Raw genomic sequence first — 13,696 nt, forward strand, 5'->3', positions numbered from 1 at the left:
TTCCACAGAAACCAAGTTGAAGCCATCCCACTGCATAAGCACATCCAATTTTTGTAATGGGTTTTGAGCTGTGGAGTCTTTTTCAACCAAACTGACCACATCAGGTGTCACAGAGGGGAAGCTCCACCCACCTACCAGAACACAGACAACCTTCCAGTGTCCTCAGCAAGTGTTAGACTAGAGAGTATTCAATCTTTGTTTGATATTCTATTCCTTAGTGTTGAGACAAAAACCCAAAGAAATTCAGAGCACTTCTCAAAAGAGGCCAATGCCACCTTTCACCATTTCTCAGGAACACCTGAATGCTTTGTGTGTGTGCATGTGTTTCTTTTTTTTTTCACATATCTCTAACTTTTTTGTTTGTGTACATGTGTGTGTTTGTCCTTTTTCTGAGGGAGGTTAGGCCAAGTTAGTTATTCTCTGCTTTTTTGTGTGCCAACCATTAAAAGGAAATTTGGTATAACACACCATACCACAGATCATCATCGTATCTGTGAGGACAAGCAGCAAAATCTGGAATCTTTTACTGATTTGTGTTTCCTATAAGCTGTAATCTGATGCAAACTGTTTGTGCTGTACTTGGCTCCATGCAGCATGCTATACAAAATCTGTTCCTGCTTCTACATTGTTTGGCATGTACCTGAAAACATTTAAAAGAAGAATTTAACTGCCTTAACCGTACTGTCTAGTTACCATAACACTTTCTTTTGTTTCTAAAACCCAGACGTGCCCAAACCCTCTGAACTCACTATGTTAAAGCAGCAGCAGTGTATTAACTAGCTGTGTTTAATTACTTTGCCTGTATGCAACTGTAGTCCTGAAAAATCTTCTGTCTTCAATTTATAGCTCCTTCATATAGGTGTACTGCCAATATGACTAATCAATTTGCCTCTGCTATCTACACAGAATTAATTTTCCTTCCTCAAACTATGCTGCTCTGAAAAATTCACAATTTTGCTGTTATGCTGGATGGAATAAAATACACAGTATTACTAACAAGTGAAAAAGTCTCTTTTCCTTGTTTAAGTCATGCTATTGCAAGGCATGATTGTAATTGCCTCAGTTTTGGGACACAGGATCACTGTGGGCTACTATTTCGAAGAGTCAAAACCTTGAATAATAACTAGCCTCTGAACTTAGTTCCACCACTTTAATGCAGAATGCTGTTAAATCAGCACTCTTACACCCTTCCTGACAGCACAAGTCAAAAGCTTCAGTTCTGGCAAGGATTGTTGGGACAGGAATTTTGCCCAAGCCCTCAAATGACCATTTGGAGGCTGATCTGTTGGATGGCAACATTTATTCACCATCCAGGGCTCCTAGAGAGCTTAAAATGAAAATTTTATATCAGAACAGTTTTGACTGTTTACAGTATCACTAAAGCACTGAGCTACTTAGAATCTGGTACAGTGCCTCCGACCTCAAGCCTGGTTGCCCTAAGCAGAGTAGGTTACATTGTTGGCAGATCAGTGCAGTGGCAGCACAAACACATCCCCCCCAAAAAGTGACATGGTCTCAATGCCCAGGTGTGCTGAAAAACAAGGAGGGAGGGAAAATAAACTCTTCCATTCACTGTAGTGTGGAAACTCTCCAGAAAGGAGCCCGCAGCTCTGCCAGATTTTTCCAACAGATACTGAAGAAGAGAAGGACACTGAAAATTTAAAATGTGCACAGCCTTTAAGTCTTAAGGGCAGCAACCACAAGAAATGATGCCATGTAAGGCCAAGAAAAATAAATCACAAGGACACAAAAATACCCAGACCCACTGTGATCAGTGTACATTAGGTATATTTTTATTTACAGAGTAGAGATGTCTAATCAATTATAAGGTTAGACACTCAATAATTCAGCTTTTTTTTTGTGTAAAAGTATATAAATATATACATGAAATTCTATGAAGTAAACATTATTAACTGTGATACAGTTAACATTCACTACTATCCTTATGCTAACAGGCATCTCTTAAAGCTTAAATGCTGATTTCAAGATACCTTCTATAAAATAGCTGTAATTGTACCAGAAGGGCAAAAAATTCTGTGCCATGAACAAGCTTTCAGAAGAGACTAGTAAAATGTCTGTAATAAAGTTTGCCAGGATAAAAATACTGCTTCATCCCTCCCACTTCCCCACCCTGTAAGAAACAAATACCCCAAAAATAATTGCAGAACTGCAGGAAGTAGTATAGGATTACTTTTTTTCTTCTTTACTTTTCTTTTTAAATTAAAATATTTTTATTTCAGTATTTTATGACATATTAAGGAAGCTGCAAAAAAAAATGCAGCTTTATTAAATATTGTTATACAAAAATCTCACATGTGCATCCATGGGACTGAAGACAAAAGTGGTATTGTGTGAGCTATCCCTTTCCCTTAGAACTACATACTTTATTTGGAATGATGGAGAGACTTTACAGAAAAGACATTGGACAGCAACTGAAGAAAGGGATTAGAAAACTATTGGCAGGACAAATAAAATGCTCCAGAGCCTCTCAACCTCTTTGCTTCCTTATTTTAAATGTGCTTCTCCTTTAGTATTTTATTTGTCTCTCTGTTGCTCTTCGTGCTGGAGATAGTTCAGGACATAAAGGACAACTTGATAGCAGAAAATGTACTGATCCTGCAAGGAAAAGGAAATTACAGAACATGTGAAAAATGCCTCCACCACCTAAGTGCTCTCACTTGCACTTCACAGTTGCACAACGCTTTCAATACTAATTATACTATTAAATAATAAAGCCACCACCAAATCCCAAAGAAAACAAAATACCCCGAACAACAAAAAGCCCAAACAAAAAGGCCACAGTGGAAAAATACACAACCTCATCTTAAAGCAAATACAGATATGACTCGGCCAACTAAAGATATATTTCATATGGGACACTTATCCTCATTTCACACCAAAACCACCTAAAGGAGATTAGGCACTTTATGCAAGCAGAAATGAAGACAGCAAGTCAATTTCAAGGTCTTGCGTCAATGCCAACTAATACAGAACTCAGAGGACAGTGCAACTTTTCACTTTAATCTCAGTGACAGAGGTGTGTGGGGGTGATACATGTTTTGGGGTGTGAGATGGGCATGGAGCTGATAGTTTAGTGGTTTGATTTCAGGGTTTTTAACTAGGACTTCACAATTCCTTCCCACTCAAAGAAAAAGTGCATATTTTATCAAGACCTTGTGATGACCATCTTTAAAGTTAATTAGATATAGATCCAGATTATTCCTAAAAGACTGAACTTCTGGTTCCCAATATCTCCCCAAAGGAGATCTCAAGACATCTCTGATAGTATCAGTGATTCACAGCAGCTACAGTTAGGCCTTCTCTTCAGTTTATGATGCAACTTTAAGCCAAAAAAGCTTAGCTGACTTCCTCTATAAACACACAATTTTAAAGATGAAAACTCACAATTTTTTAAAACACAGTTCAAAACAATATAGTATGTTAAAAACGGCTTGAGTTTATAAATGTTAAATACATCCTGCTACTCATCTGATTTAATTCTTGTGACACAAACGGCACATTACAGTGCACAAAGACAACTGCTGTGTGCATTACAAAGTTCTGGCACTTCAGATGGTTCAGTGCCTGGGGAATCCAGACTCACCTCTGTCTGAACCATTCCGTGTCTCTGCAGACGCATCGTGCGCACCAGGTCCGAGATGTCAAACTACCAAAATGAACAGCAAGTTAAACGTTCAATAAAGACAGACATCCAGAACAAGGAAACATCCCCAGCATCAAACCAGGGAATAGAATTAGGTACATTAGTAGTGAAACAAATAATTCACTAGAGCCTATGTTTGTGTGGCAGGTAACCAGCACGTGCTGTCTCTGGGCAATCCAGATGTGGCTTGACATGAGACACCCCCACCTTCTCTTGTGTTCTTTCTGTACACCATCCCTCTTGCTTACTCTAAGCTAAGTGTGCAGAAAAGGGTTTTAGACATTCACAGGGTGCTTAGAAACTCCACTGAGCTAAGCAAGACATAGCTCATCTTCCTTAGAAATTCAGTTTTGCTACCCCTGGCTGCTGAAGGACAAACATAAGGAAGCTAGCACCCTCCTGTGGATCACCCTAGAAAGCAATCCCTGGTTGTGCTGGAAAAGTTAATTTACACGCCCTTCCCACCGATTGCCCAAGCCATTGTGGCAACATCATTTTACTCACACCACATGCCAGAAGTCCAGTATGGCAGAACATGTCCTTGCAACATACTTCAAGTGGCACCCTGAGCTAACCCAAGAGCCGCTGGATATTAGAGCTCTCCCCAGCTGAGATCACCAGCAAGGAAACACAGTGTGCCAACAGCACGGCATGCTCTTTAAAAGATTGCATGGATTCAGGGGAACACATTTCCTGCAGGTCAGAAGCACCACAGAGCCCATCCCTGGGGATACTCACATCGAGGTCTCTGCTGATCAGCCCCAGCACCACGTCTATACAGATGAGGGTGCCCGACCTCCCGATGCCGGCGCTGCAGTGGGTGATGATGGGTCCCGACCTGTGCACGTGCCGCATGTAGGAGATGAAGGTGAGCAGATCGTCTGGCTGGGAGGGGGTGTCGTGGTCAGGCCAGGCAATGAAGTTCAGGTGGGAAATGTGCCGCACTTCCCCTGTCTGAGGTTCAGAAACAACACCACCATTTGACATGTGGCAAGAATCAAAAGAAAGAAGTTTGAGTTCCCAAAGAAAAGTCTCAGGACAGAGAGGTTTTCCCAGTGAAGGTGCTTTGTAATACAATACAACAAGAGCTAAACTAGAAATAACTAGTAAGTGAAAGTGTAAGGTTCACTCTGCTTACTGAGCTGATCACACAGAGGAGTCAATAAGCCAGGCTGAATTTATTAGTGAATTTCATATCCTTACATATGTTTCTGTGGCCACTGGGAGCCAAAATTTAGTCTCATTAGTGTAATGAAATCACAGCCTGGCCCAAATGCTTTCTCCTATAAAGGTTACAGAGCAGCACAAGCTGCAATGAGGAACAGCTGCCCAGTAATGATCACTGGGCAAAGAGGAGAAGCCCTGGGTTGCCTCTTGATGTAAGCAATGCAAGTGAAAGCAGGCAAGCCAGAAGTATAAGGATAAATATGGCAACACTCAGAAAAAACTCTAAGCGTGCAGAATTTTATTCACTCACCTGAATCTCTTCGAGCTCCAGCACTCTGATGATGAAGCCCTTCAGCTGCTGAAGTCTCACAAGAGCAAGGCGTAGTCTGTCATTGATCATGGTGGTTTTATTGAGCACATCTGGCCAGTAACGCTGACACTTTATCTTTTCTCCCTCGACCTCCTGAGTCATCATGGCAATCACAGTACAGTTTTGTTCCCAAACCATTTGCCAGAAATCTGCTACAGTAGTAGGAAGAGGTCCTTGGCACGCAATGTAAACGAACTCCTCATTCCCCACGGGCATGCGAATGAAGCTGGCATTGATGTATCCACCTTCAACCCCGAGAGGGACTCTGGTGGTGTCATCTGCAACCCCCACACAACAGAAAGAACTCATGTTAGGTGTGCACATCATCAGACCTCCATGCAATACAGGTGCTGGGCCTTACACACTCACACAGCCCTTATCTCCACAGATGCTTCCACAGCTTGCTTTGAAAGAAATAAATCACTTAAATACTTAATTTAGGGCACTAGTCGGTATTTCCAATAAGGAAAAAGGAGGGGAAATATAAATCAGCAGACTGGTGGGATAAATGATTTGAACTGCAGCAACCCTAAAAAACAGAGGTTGTATTTTTCTCACATAGAACTAATCTCTGTCAGTTCTTACTTCTCAACAGCGAACAAGCAGAATTTTTTCAGGAAAAATTTTATGGCAGGAATATTTTATGGCAGGAAATTTACTGGCAATAGTACACGTCTGTTGTTCCAATTCTGCATGGGTAAAACAGGAAAAAACCTTGTCTGGTTCCACATGTACACATCATTTAAGACATGGGATCTACTGAAACAACTGAAAAGTCTGTGAACATCCATCCCTACCTACCACAGCACAGCAGTTTATTTTTCACTGCTATTAAACTGCTTTATAGATGCCTGCTTTAATTTCATCATTACTAGGATTAGGAATCAAACCATCCCACCTCTGATCTGATCCATCTGACCATATAGGTGGTGACAGAATATCAACTGGGAATTTCAAATGAGTTAGGACTTACAAGGAAGTATGTTTTTATATCTGTTCTTTCTCCTGTTCTCCTTTGCTTGTCCAATCAAACACTGATCCAGAGGTTTTAACTCCTGAAGGTTCTGTAAAGAAGCAATTACATTTGCATTAGGAAAGCACTGATTGGTAGTAAGAGTGGTTATGTTATCAAGTCATTAACAAACAGAATAATTAAAAATCAAATCCTAATGTGGATATGGAAAATAATGTAGTCACAGGAAGGAATCTTTTACACAGCCAAGAAAATGAAATTAACAAAAAAAAAACAAACCAAAAAACAACCAACCCAAAATGAAACTCCACTGAGTATCCAGTAAATATTTTATCTCAAAAAAGGGATCATGTAACATGGCTAACTTAAGCCTTTGGAAAGACTGGTTTCATATTCAGCAGCTGAGCTTCACAGCCTTTGTCTATGCCTGCTTACATCATATTCACTTGGTAATTTACCAGAAGTAAGAATGATGTAAAAACACTTATGAACTGAATTCAAACTGATTTCATCTTTCAGCAGCTTGTGGGAGAAGGGAGAGAAGTCTTTGGTGTTAAGTCTTTTCATCTCTTTTTAGCTTCCAATTAAAGAGCTCTGGTATTCAAGGCAGTGATGATCCAGCCATTCTATTTTTGTTTCATACTGGGAAAAAGGACTTTAAAGGACAAAGAGTTACTCACTTCAATCTCTTTAGAAGGGACTCCCTGTTCCAGCAATCCACGCAACATCCTGATCACTGACTTCAATTTGGCTCCTGAATATTTGCCTCCAGGGAGCACATTCACAGTAGGGAGTGCAGAGATCTCTTCATTTGTCACTAGGGGGAAATCTAGCAGAAGATATAAATATAAATAAATAGGTAAAACCAGGGAAACATAAGCTGTAGCTCACAGTTGGATTTGCATGCTGCTGCACTACCTGTTTTCTCTTGAATGCCCCCATACACCAGAGAGAACACAGCTCTCTCAGTTTGACAGGCAAAACCAAATTGACTAGCAAAACCAGCAAGACAAAATCAGCTCTGATGACTTCAGTAACTAAAGGGGGTATTTTCCTGAACTTCCAATAAATACATTGAAACAAACTTCAAGTACATTTTAAATGTAAGTTCACACAATAACCTATACAAATGGATGAACACACACAGGTATGAATTCAGAACTCTCCACATTACAGCCTGTGACTTGTTTTTAGCACTAATACTCAACATGTATATAGCATATCTTACAATTATCACTTGGAAGGACATTTTTTTTCCAATACATCTTGCCTCACATCAGTCCTTCAGTGCTTCTCTGAAGCACAACAAAATTCATAAACCAAGAATCAATTGGTATTGCAATTAGAAGTGTCCTAAATCTACTTAGTCCGAAGAATCACATGGATTATCTTTTTTTCTTTCAATGAATGCAAAGGACTGCTGTATATAAAATTGAAGAAATGACATTTCTAATGCTAGCTCAAAAAAGGGGAAGACCAAAATCTGCCAAACACATCAAACTGCACGGATTTCCACTGCCACACTGAGCAGCACCAGAAGAATGACAGTCAGGACAAAAGTAGTGCCTAATTTGAGCATGGGGTAGGTGGTAAGTGAAGCACATGATATATCAATCTAATCACAGTCAAACATATATTTATTATCACAACTTTTGTGAGACAGGAAGGAAGGAAGTATCTCAGCTGCTCTCAGCTCTTTTACAACTACGGACACTACGTTGCCAATACTTGCTCCTGTTAACTCTCACACACTTACCACACAAAGATGTATAGATCCTTCCCAGTGCATTGCTGAGCTGTTAGAATCCCCCTTATACCTGCCATGACACCTTCAAAACATACCCAGGATGCCTCAAAATTCACTTCTATTTAAGGTGACCCTGAAGCTTTTCCACTGATTATGTTAAATGTCCTTGCCTTTATTTACACGTTCCTGGCTGACTGATTCAATCGGCAGCTCATCACTTCCCCATGTGATTTCCTCCTCATCTGCCTGGCTCAAGGAAGGCTGTGGAGGGGATCTATAAGAGGGCAAGGTATGAAAGTAAGAAAAGAACACCTAGAAACAACACATTTGCAACCTAGTCAAAAAAAAACAAACCAAAAACAAACAACAAAAAACAACAAACCCCACCAGAAAGTAATTTATAGCTAACAATTATTTCTGAACTGAAATGATACCAACGATATCAAAAACCTAACTTTTTTGCCCCCCCCCCCCCCCCCTTTTTTTTTTTTACATCCCCACCAGTAACAACTACCACTGCAATTATTTTTCAAAGGCTAAGCAACTGAATAGCATCCAATAGCAGATTTGGACAACTCATACAATTCACAACACTTGAGTATCTTTTTTCAATTCCAAGTTTTCTAGCTTTGTTGAAGATATTGATGAATGTATTAAGTACTTTAGGTGATAATGTCACTGCTTGTGCCAAGTCTCAACCTCAAACTTCCCACAAGTTTAACAACATAAAAATTTTCACTGAAATTTCACTTAGAGTAAAATTATTTCACTAAGACAAACAATCTTGGGAATATCTGAAGTTCAAAGTGGCTCAAAGGGACAGCTAGCTAGTAACTTGGTCAGGCATATGCTTCGTGCTCCATGGAAAAATAGTAAGGCCCAGGCATCCAAATGGGAGCTGATGGAGCAGAGGAAATCTACATTTGACTTGCAGTGGTCTAAAACCAAGAAGATGTAACACTAATGAAGCTTGTATAGATTTGAAGACAGCACTGTTTGGATGTTTTCTTCACATCCAAGTACCAAGTTGTTAGCACAAAGCAAATTATGTTATATGGAGCCGTCTGAACACAGTCCAGTTACTTGCTATAATCATGTATCAAAGGAACAAATAAGAGTAGGGCATAGTAAATCACAGAAAGCTTATTAGTATTCAGGCAAATTACAACCTTTTAAGTAAGGAATAGACCAAGAGAACAATTCAACAAAGACATTGCACAGATATTTTATTTGGTTTGTTTTGGGGGTGGTTTCTTGGGTTTTTGTTGTTGTTTTTCTCTCTCATTCTAACATACTACACTTCAGACTTCCAGACTTCACAAGTTTGCTTTCAAGCAACACCAGAAAATAAATCTTACCTTTCTGGCACAGCTTTTACTTCACAATAGTCCTCACAACCATTTACAGGTGTTGGCTAGAAGAAGTATTTCAAAACACATTAAAAGACATAGTTGCAACATTCACATACTGCAAATTTTAAACAATTAACAATTACAGGGACTATTTCTGAAGGGTACTAAGTTCAAAGCAGCACATAATGGAAGACTTTCCTCTTTTAGACATCTCATTAACCCAAAATAACAGAGGACAAGAACACTGAGCACTTGGAAAGATACTCTATTGTAACAAGGCCAAAAAGCTATATTAAAATCATTCCTGACTCACAGCAGCAGTAGAGTCACCTAAGTTTTCCCCAGTTGGCTTTTTTTTGTTTCTAATACTTAGAAACCCTTTATGAAGTAAGCTTGATAGTGAAAACTTCTGCCTCAGAACTTCCAAGCCACAGTTCCTATACTGTGGATATGTAACATAACAAGGCACTACTTCTAAATGACACACACTTCCATTCATTTACACCTTCCTGAACAGACAATGAAGACTCAGCACAGAGGAAGGTATTTCCATCCCTCTTTCAAGAAAAATTCTACAAAATCATTTATGCTTTCTTTCTGCTTTTCCACTGCCATCCCAGGACAATTTTACTTGTGGCTCTCCCTAGAGCACATTGACACAGAGCCAGATTCCTGATTTGATTTTCAGCCCCACTAACTGGACAGAAAGCTGCAAGAACCAGGATGCATTGGAGAGACAGAGTTCTGCTGATTTGAAAAAAGAGACAAAACCCAGGCATCCACTGACTGATGTAAAAAAGGACACACAATAACAGAGAGTAAACCACATATAGAAGTTATTCAAGCTAATGAACTTATCCCAGCAAGATATTCCAGCAGCAGGAAAAGAAACTTCAGATCCACATTTTGGACACGGTGAAGTATAGACAGCATTAAATTTTCACTCTGACTGCTTCCCTTCTTTGAGCAGAAGTCATTGAAATCTTTTAGATTAAAAAGCTGAAGTAACAAGGTAGTTTATTACCACCCTTTTTGAAAAAGAAGCTGATGGACTTCATATGATAGTGTAAAATAACTATATGCTTTGTTCTCTTATATAGGTCATTTATGATAATCAAGTGCTATTTAGAGGTAAGTGTTTATATGCCATTTAAAGCTACTACCTACAGTAATGTTCTCATTTAAAGAACATGTCATGTTACTTCCACCAGTTCTATGCCAACAAGGAAAAGAATTGAAAGAGCATCTGCCAGCTTCTTGCCATCCTACCTCTGAAAAATCTTCAGGTAAAGATGACCCATCACAGTCTGTGTCCTCAGACTTATCTTCTGTCACCCTTCCATTCATCTCTACTGAACAGGAAAATCAGGGTAACATAAACATAACATAAGATAAACATACCAGAAAATGCCCAGGAGCCACCCTTGCTCAGATGTGAATCCTGTTCCACCTGTCTGGCACTAGACAGGGAATACAGATGCCAGAAAAACCAAGAAACACTTTTTACGTCCCTTTGATACTAGTGTGTTGGAAAAGAGTTCTTACTGTACAGAATAATCAGACTTTAGGTTTCTTTATTTTGTAATACAGGAATTTGGAAGTACTGGATCTCCAATTATATTTCTCAGCTGAGGTCCTTGCCCAGCCAGAGCCTCAGTGATCCCTAACTTCTAATTGCAATGACCAACGACAATAATCCAAAGATTGTGAAGTCATGACCTGTAATAATTATGATTTTGGAGGGTGTATCTTGAGTTTTAGAAGGAATCTCTACAGAAGTATCAAGTATCTTGCTTGAATTTTTGGAGCATGTATACATGCTGCAACACCATGAAGGAACTACAAATCCTACTCCTCATTACATTTGAGTTAATAACAAGTAAAACTGAGGAGATGGAAAGAAGGAAAAGTGTACAAACAGAAGAAGGAACTGAAAAAGAGCCAGTCTTTCTAAAAGAGACAAAGCAGGTTGGTAAATTGTTTGGTTTTTAGAGATCTCAACACATTTCCAAGTTGCGCAATCTGAAATAAATGAAATGCTGAAATGTTTCAGCACGCTAACATGACTGCAGCTGCAGGACTGGTACCTAAACAGTAGGAATTTCACTCAAGAGACAACTCTAGAATAGGAATAATTTTCCCAGATTACTTATAGCAAAATTCAGATTTTTCAAACTAGAACTGCACTTATTACATTGCATCTCAAATTCATGGTAATCAGCATTCAACTTGGGAAACTTCCAGTTCACAGATCAAATCAATGTCAATCAACTCTCCCGGCTAACAAATCAACTGCTTACTTGGCACCTTGTTTCAAAGTGTTTATTGTCAGTGATGTTCTTTTTTAATGGCTCATGTTACCTGGCTGGTGATTTTCTGATGCAGCCTTCTTGAGATGTAGAAGACTCTGAGCCTCTGAAGTTACATTATTCTGATTTAAGAGGTTCTGGGCTTCCTCATCTACAACATCCAATAGATACTGGACAACTTCATTGTGGTCATCCTCATCATAATACTCATCATCTGGAACCTCTGTTCCTGAAGACAAATAGTGCAAAATGACAAGTTTTCACAATATAGAATAGTTTGGGATAACTAATTTAAAGGGGTAGACACAAGACATTAGTTCTAGCTGTTACCATGGCCTTCCTTTATTTCTCTGTAACAGAAAATCCAATTTCTGTAAATCTACTTTCAACATCAACTAACTCCTATAAAGCAAAGCACAAGACTTGGAAATGACCTTCTAAAAGCAACTGCCAGCCTCACATTTACTTATTTCCGCATATTCAACCATGCCATGATTCTCTTGCGCTGGTACAATAAAGACAGAATAATGCAGTCCCCATCTCACTTCCTCTTACCTGATTTGTCAATGTGTTTAGGAAAATCTGACATCTGATTGGTAAAACCAAGGGAAGGTGCATCTTCTGCTCCTGAGAGGTTCATTAATGCCTTCGTGTGATGGATATCATTTTCGGTATTTCCTTGAGAAGGTCCTAGGATGCCATTGCCATTGACCTGAGAAAATAAAGAACAGTACAAATTAACTCTTAAAGAGCCTGGCAGTTTGTTGAAGCAGAAAAAAATGACTAAAAAGTTCTCATCTCTCCTCAGCAATAAATAAAACCTCTATGCATATCATCTGAGATATCTGGGTAATGGGTGGGAAGTTACACATGCAAGAGCAAATAAAATAAAAATTAAAGCAACTAAGAAAAAAAACCCCACATGCTGATGAAGCAGCAGCTTCTATAAGAGAACATATAGTAGCAGTTAACGTTATTATAACCCCTACAAAATGTATGCAAGCTTCAGAACTTTTGTTGCCACAACACAGCATTTCTAAGGAAAAACTAAAGGGAAAAAGGAAAGAAAACCACCTAGTGAATATAATATGAAATAATATAATAACTGCAGAAACTGTGGGCTGAATGGAGTATTCTGGATGATAGCCTTGCGTCCTTCTCATAAGACAATTTGTCTTTCAACAAGGCAGTGCCAAAGAAAGAGCAGACCAATTAAAAAAACATATTTACTATGATCACTGCTTATTCATGTCAATTGATAATAGTGGGTTTATATACTTTGATCAAGAGATTGTTTCATTCATTTATTTAGTTTTAAAAGTGTTTGAAGAATATTCTTTTCTCTGGTAAATGGTAACAAGCACAAGAGAGAAGCATTTACCTTGGGCCCATAGGCATCAGTTGACTTTTCTGTTTTATCACAGGGATCACCACAGGAGCAACCTAAACAAAAATAGGGAAATAACAACAACTTTTTCTCTGAAATGAAATTATCCCCCATAAATTATTTTTATAAAATAAGCACATGAGTAGTATTTCTCCCTGGTTTCTGTGCATTGCCAAACTTCTATCTGAATGACTATACTACATATGACGGCTTTTTGAACATTCTATTTAATGGGATCAGAAAGCATGAATGCTAATACAAGTAATTAACTCAAAGCAAAGAGAAATGTAAATGACATCATAAAGACACTATTGCTGAATTTCTTTTCATGGAGCTTGTAGAGGAAAGATCAAGCAAACTCCTGTTGGAGCTGGTCACAATAAGCTGGACAAGGATAGTATCTTACAACCCGTATCAGTTCCTTTATTTTTATAAACTTCATATAACTTTATAATCTTCACTTGCTGTGAGTAAGCACACAAATCTTACCATTAGCTTTCACTGGCCACAGACTTGAGTTCTCAGAGCTTTTGTGTTTTGGGAACACTGCATGACCATCTCTGTGAAAAAAAATATTTACAAGAATATTTATTAAAAAAATAAGTAAATCACTGTAATCATCAGATATTGAAGAAAAACGTACTACTGGTAAAACTGCTAATCATTCCCAAACAACTTGGTGTCATTTGCAAACTGAGTGAGGACACATCCAACAACCTCCTCCAAA

General features: G+C 38.8%; 1 protein-coding gene across 4 annotated transcripts in view; it reads right to left on the bottom strand.

The window, feature by feature from the left end:
- Window positions 1–1,769: 1,769 nt before the first annotated feature.
- PTPN13 (protein tyrosine phosphatase non-receptor type 13) overlaps window positions 1,770–13,696 on the bottom strand; it is a 111,210-nt gene continuing 99,283 nt past the window's right edge. For 3 of the 4 annotated variants that reach the window (XM_058838413.1, XM_058838410.1, XM_058838411.1), the window contains exons 36-48: window positions 13,459–13,529; window positions 12,964–13,025; window positions 12,138–12,294; window positions 11,635–11,811; window positions 10,543–10,625; window positions 9,280–9,335; window positions 8,092–8,195; window positions 6,855–7,003; window positions 6,175–6,265; window positions 5,142–5,479; window positions 4,403–4,618; window positions 3,605–3,667; window positions 1,770–2,616 (exon numbers count right to left, since the gene is read on the bottom strand). In XM_058838413.1, coding sequence (XP_058694396.1) covers window positions 2,536–2,616; window positions 3,605–3,667; window positions 4,403–4,618; window positions 5,142–5,479; window positions 6,175–6,265; window positions 6,855–7,003; window positions 8,092–8,195; window positions 9,280–9,335; window positions 10,543–10,625; window positions 11,635–11,811; window positions 12,138–12,294; window positions 12,964–13,025; window positions 13,459–13,529 — 1,648 coding nt within the window. In that variant the 3' untranslated portion in view covers window positions 1,770–2,535. The remainder of the gene's footprint in view (window positions 2,617–3,604; window positions 3,668–4,402; window positions 4,619–5,141; window positions 5,480–6,174; window positions 6,266–6,854; window positions 7,004–8,091; window positions 8,196–9,279; window positions 9,336–10,542; window positions 10,626–11,634; window positions 11,812–12,137; window positions 12,295–12,963; window positions 13,026–13,458; window positions 13,530–13,696) is intronic. The other variant, XM_058838412.1, reaches the window with a different exon arrangement.

Source organism: Poecile atricapillus, chromosome 4 (assembly GCF_030490865.1).
Source record: "Poecile atricapillus isolate bPoeAtr1 chromosome 4, bPoeAtr1.hap1, whole genome shotgun sequence".
In the NCBI taxonomy this organism is placed as follows: domain Eukaryota; kingdom Metazoa; phylum Chordata; class Aves; order Passeriformes; family Paridae; genus Poecile; species Poecile atricapillus.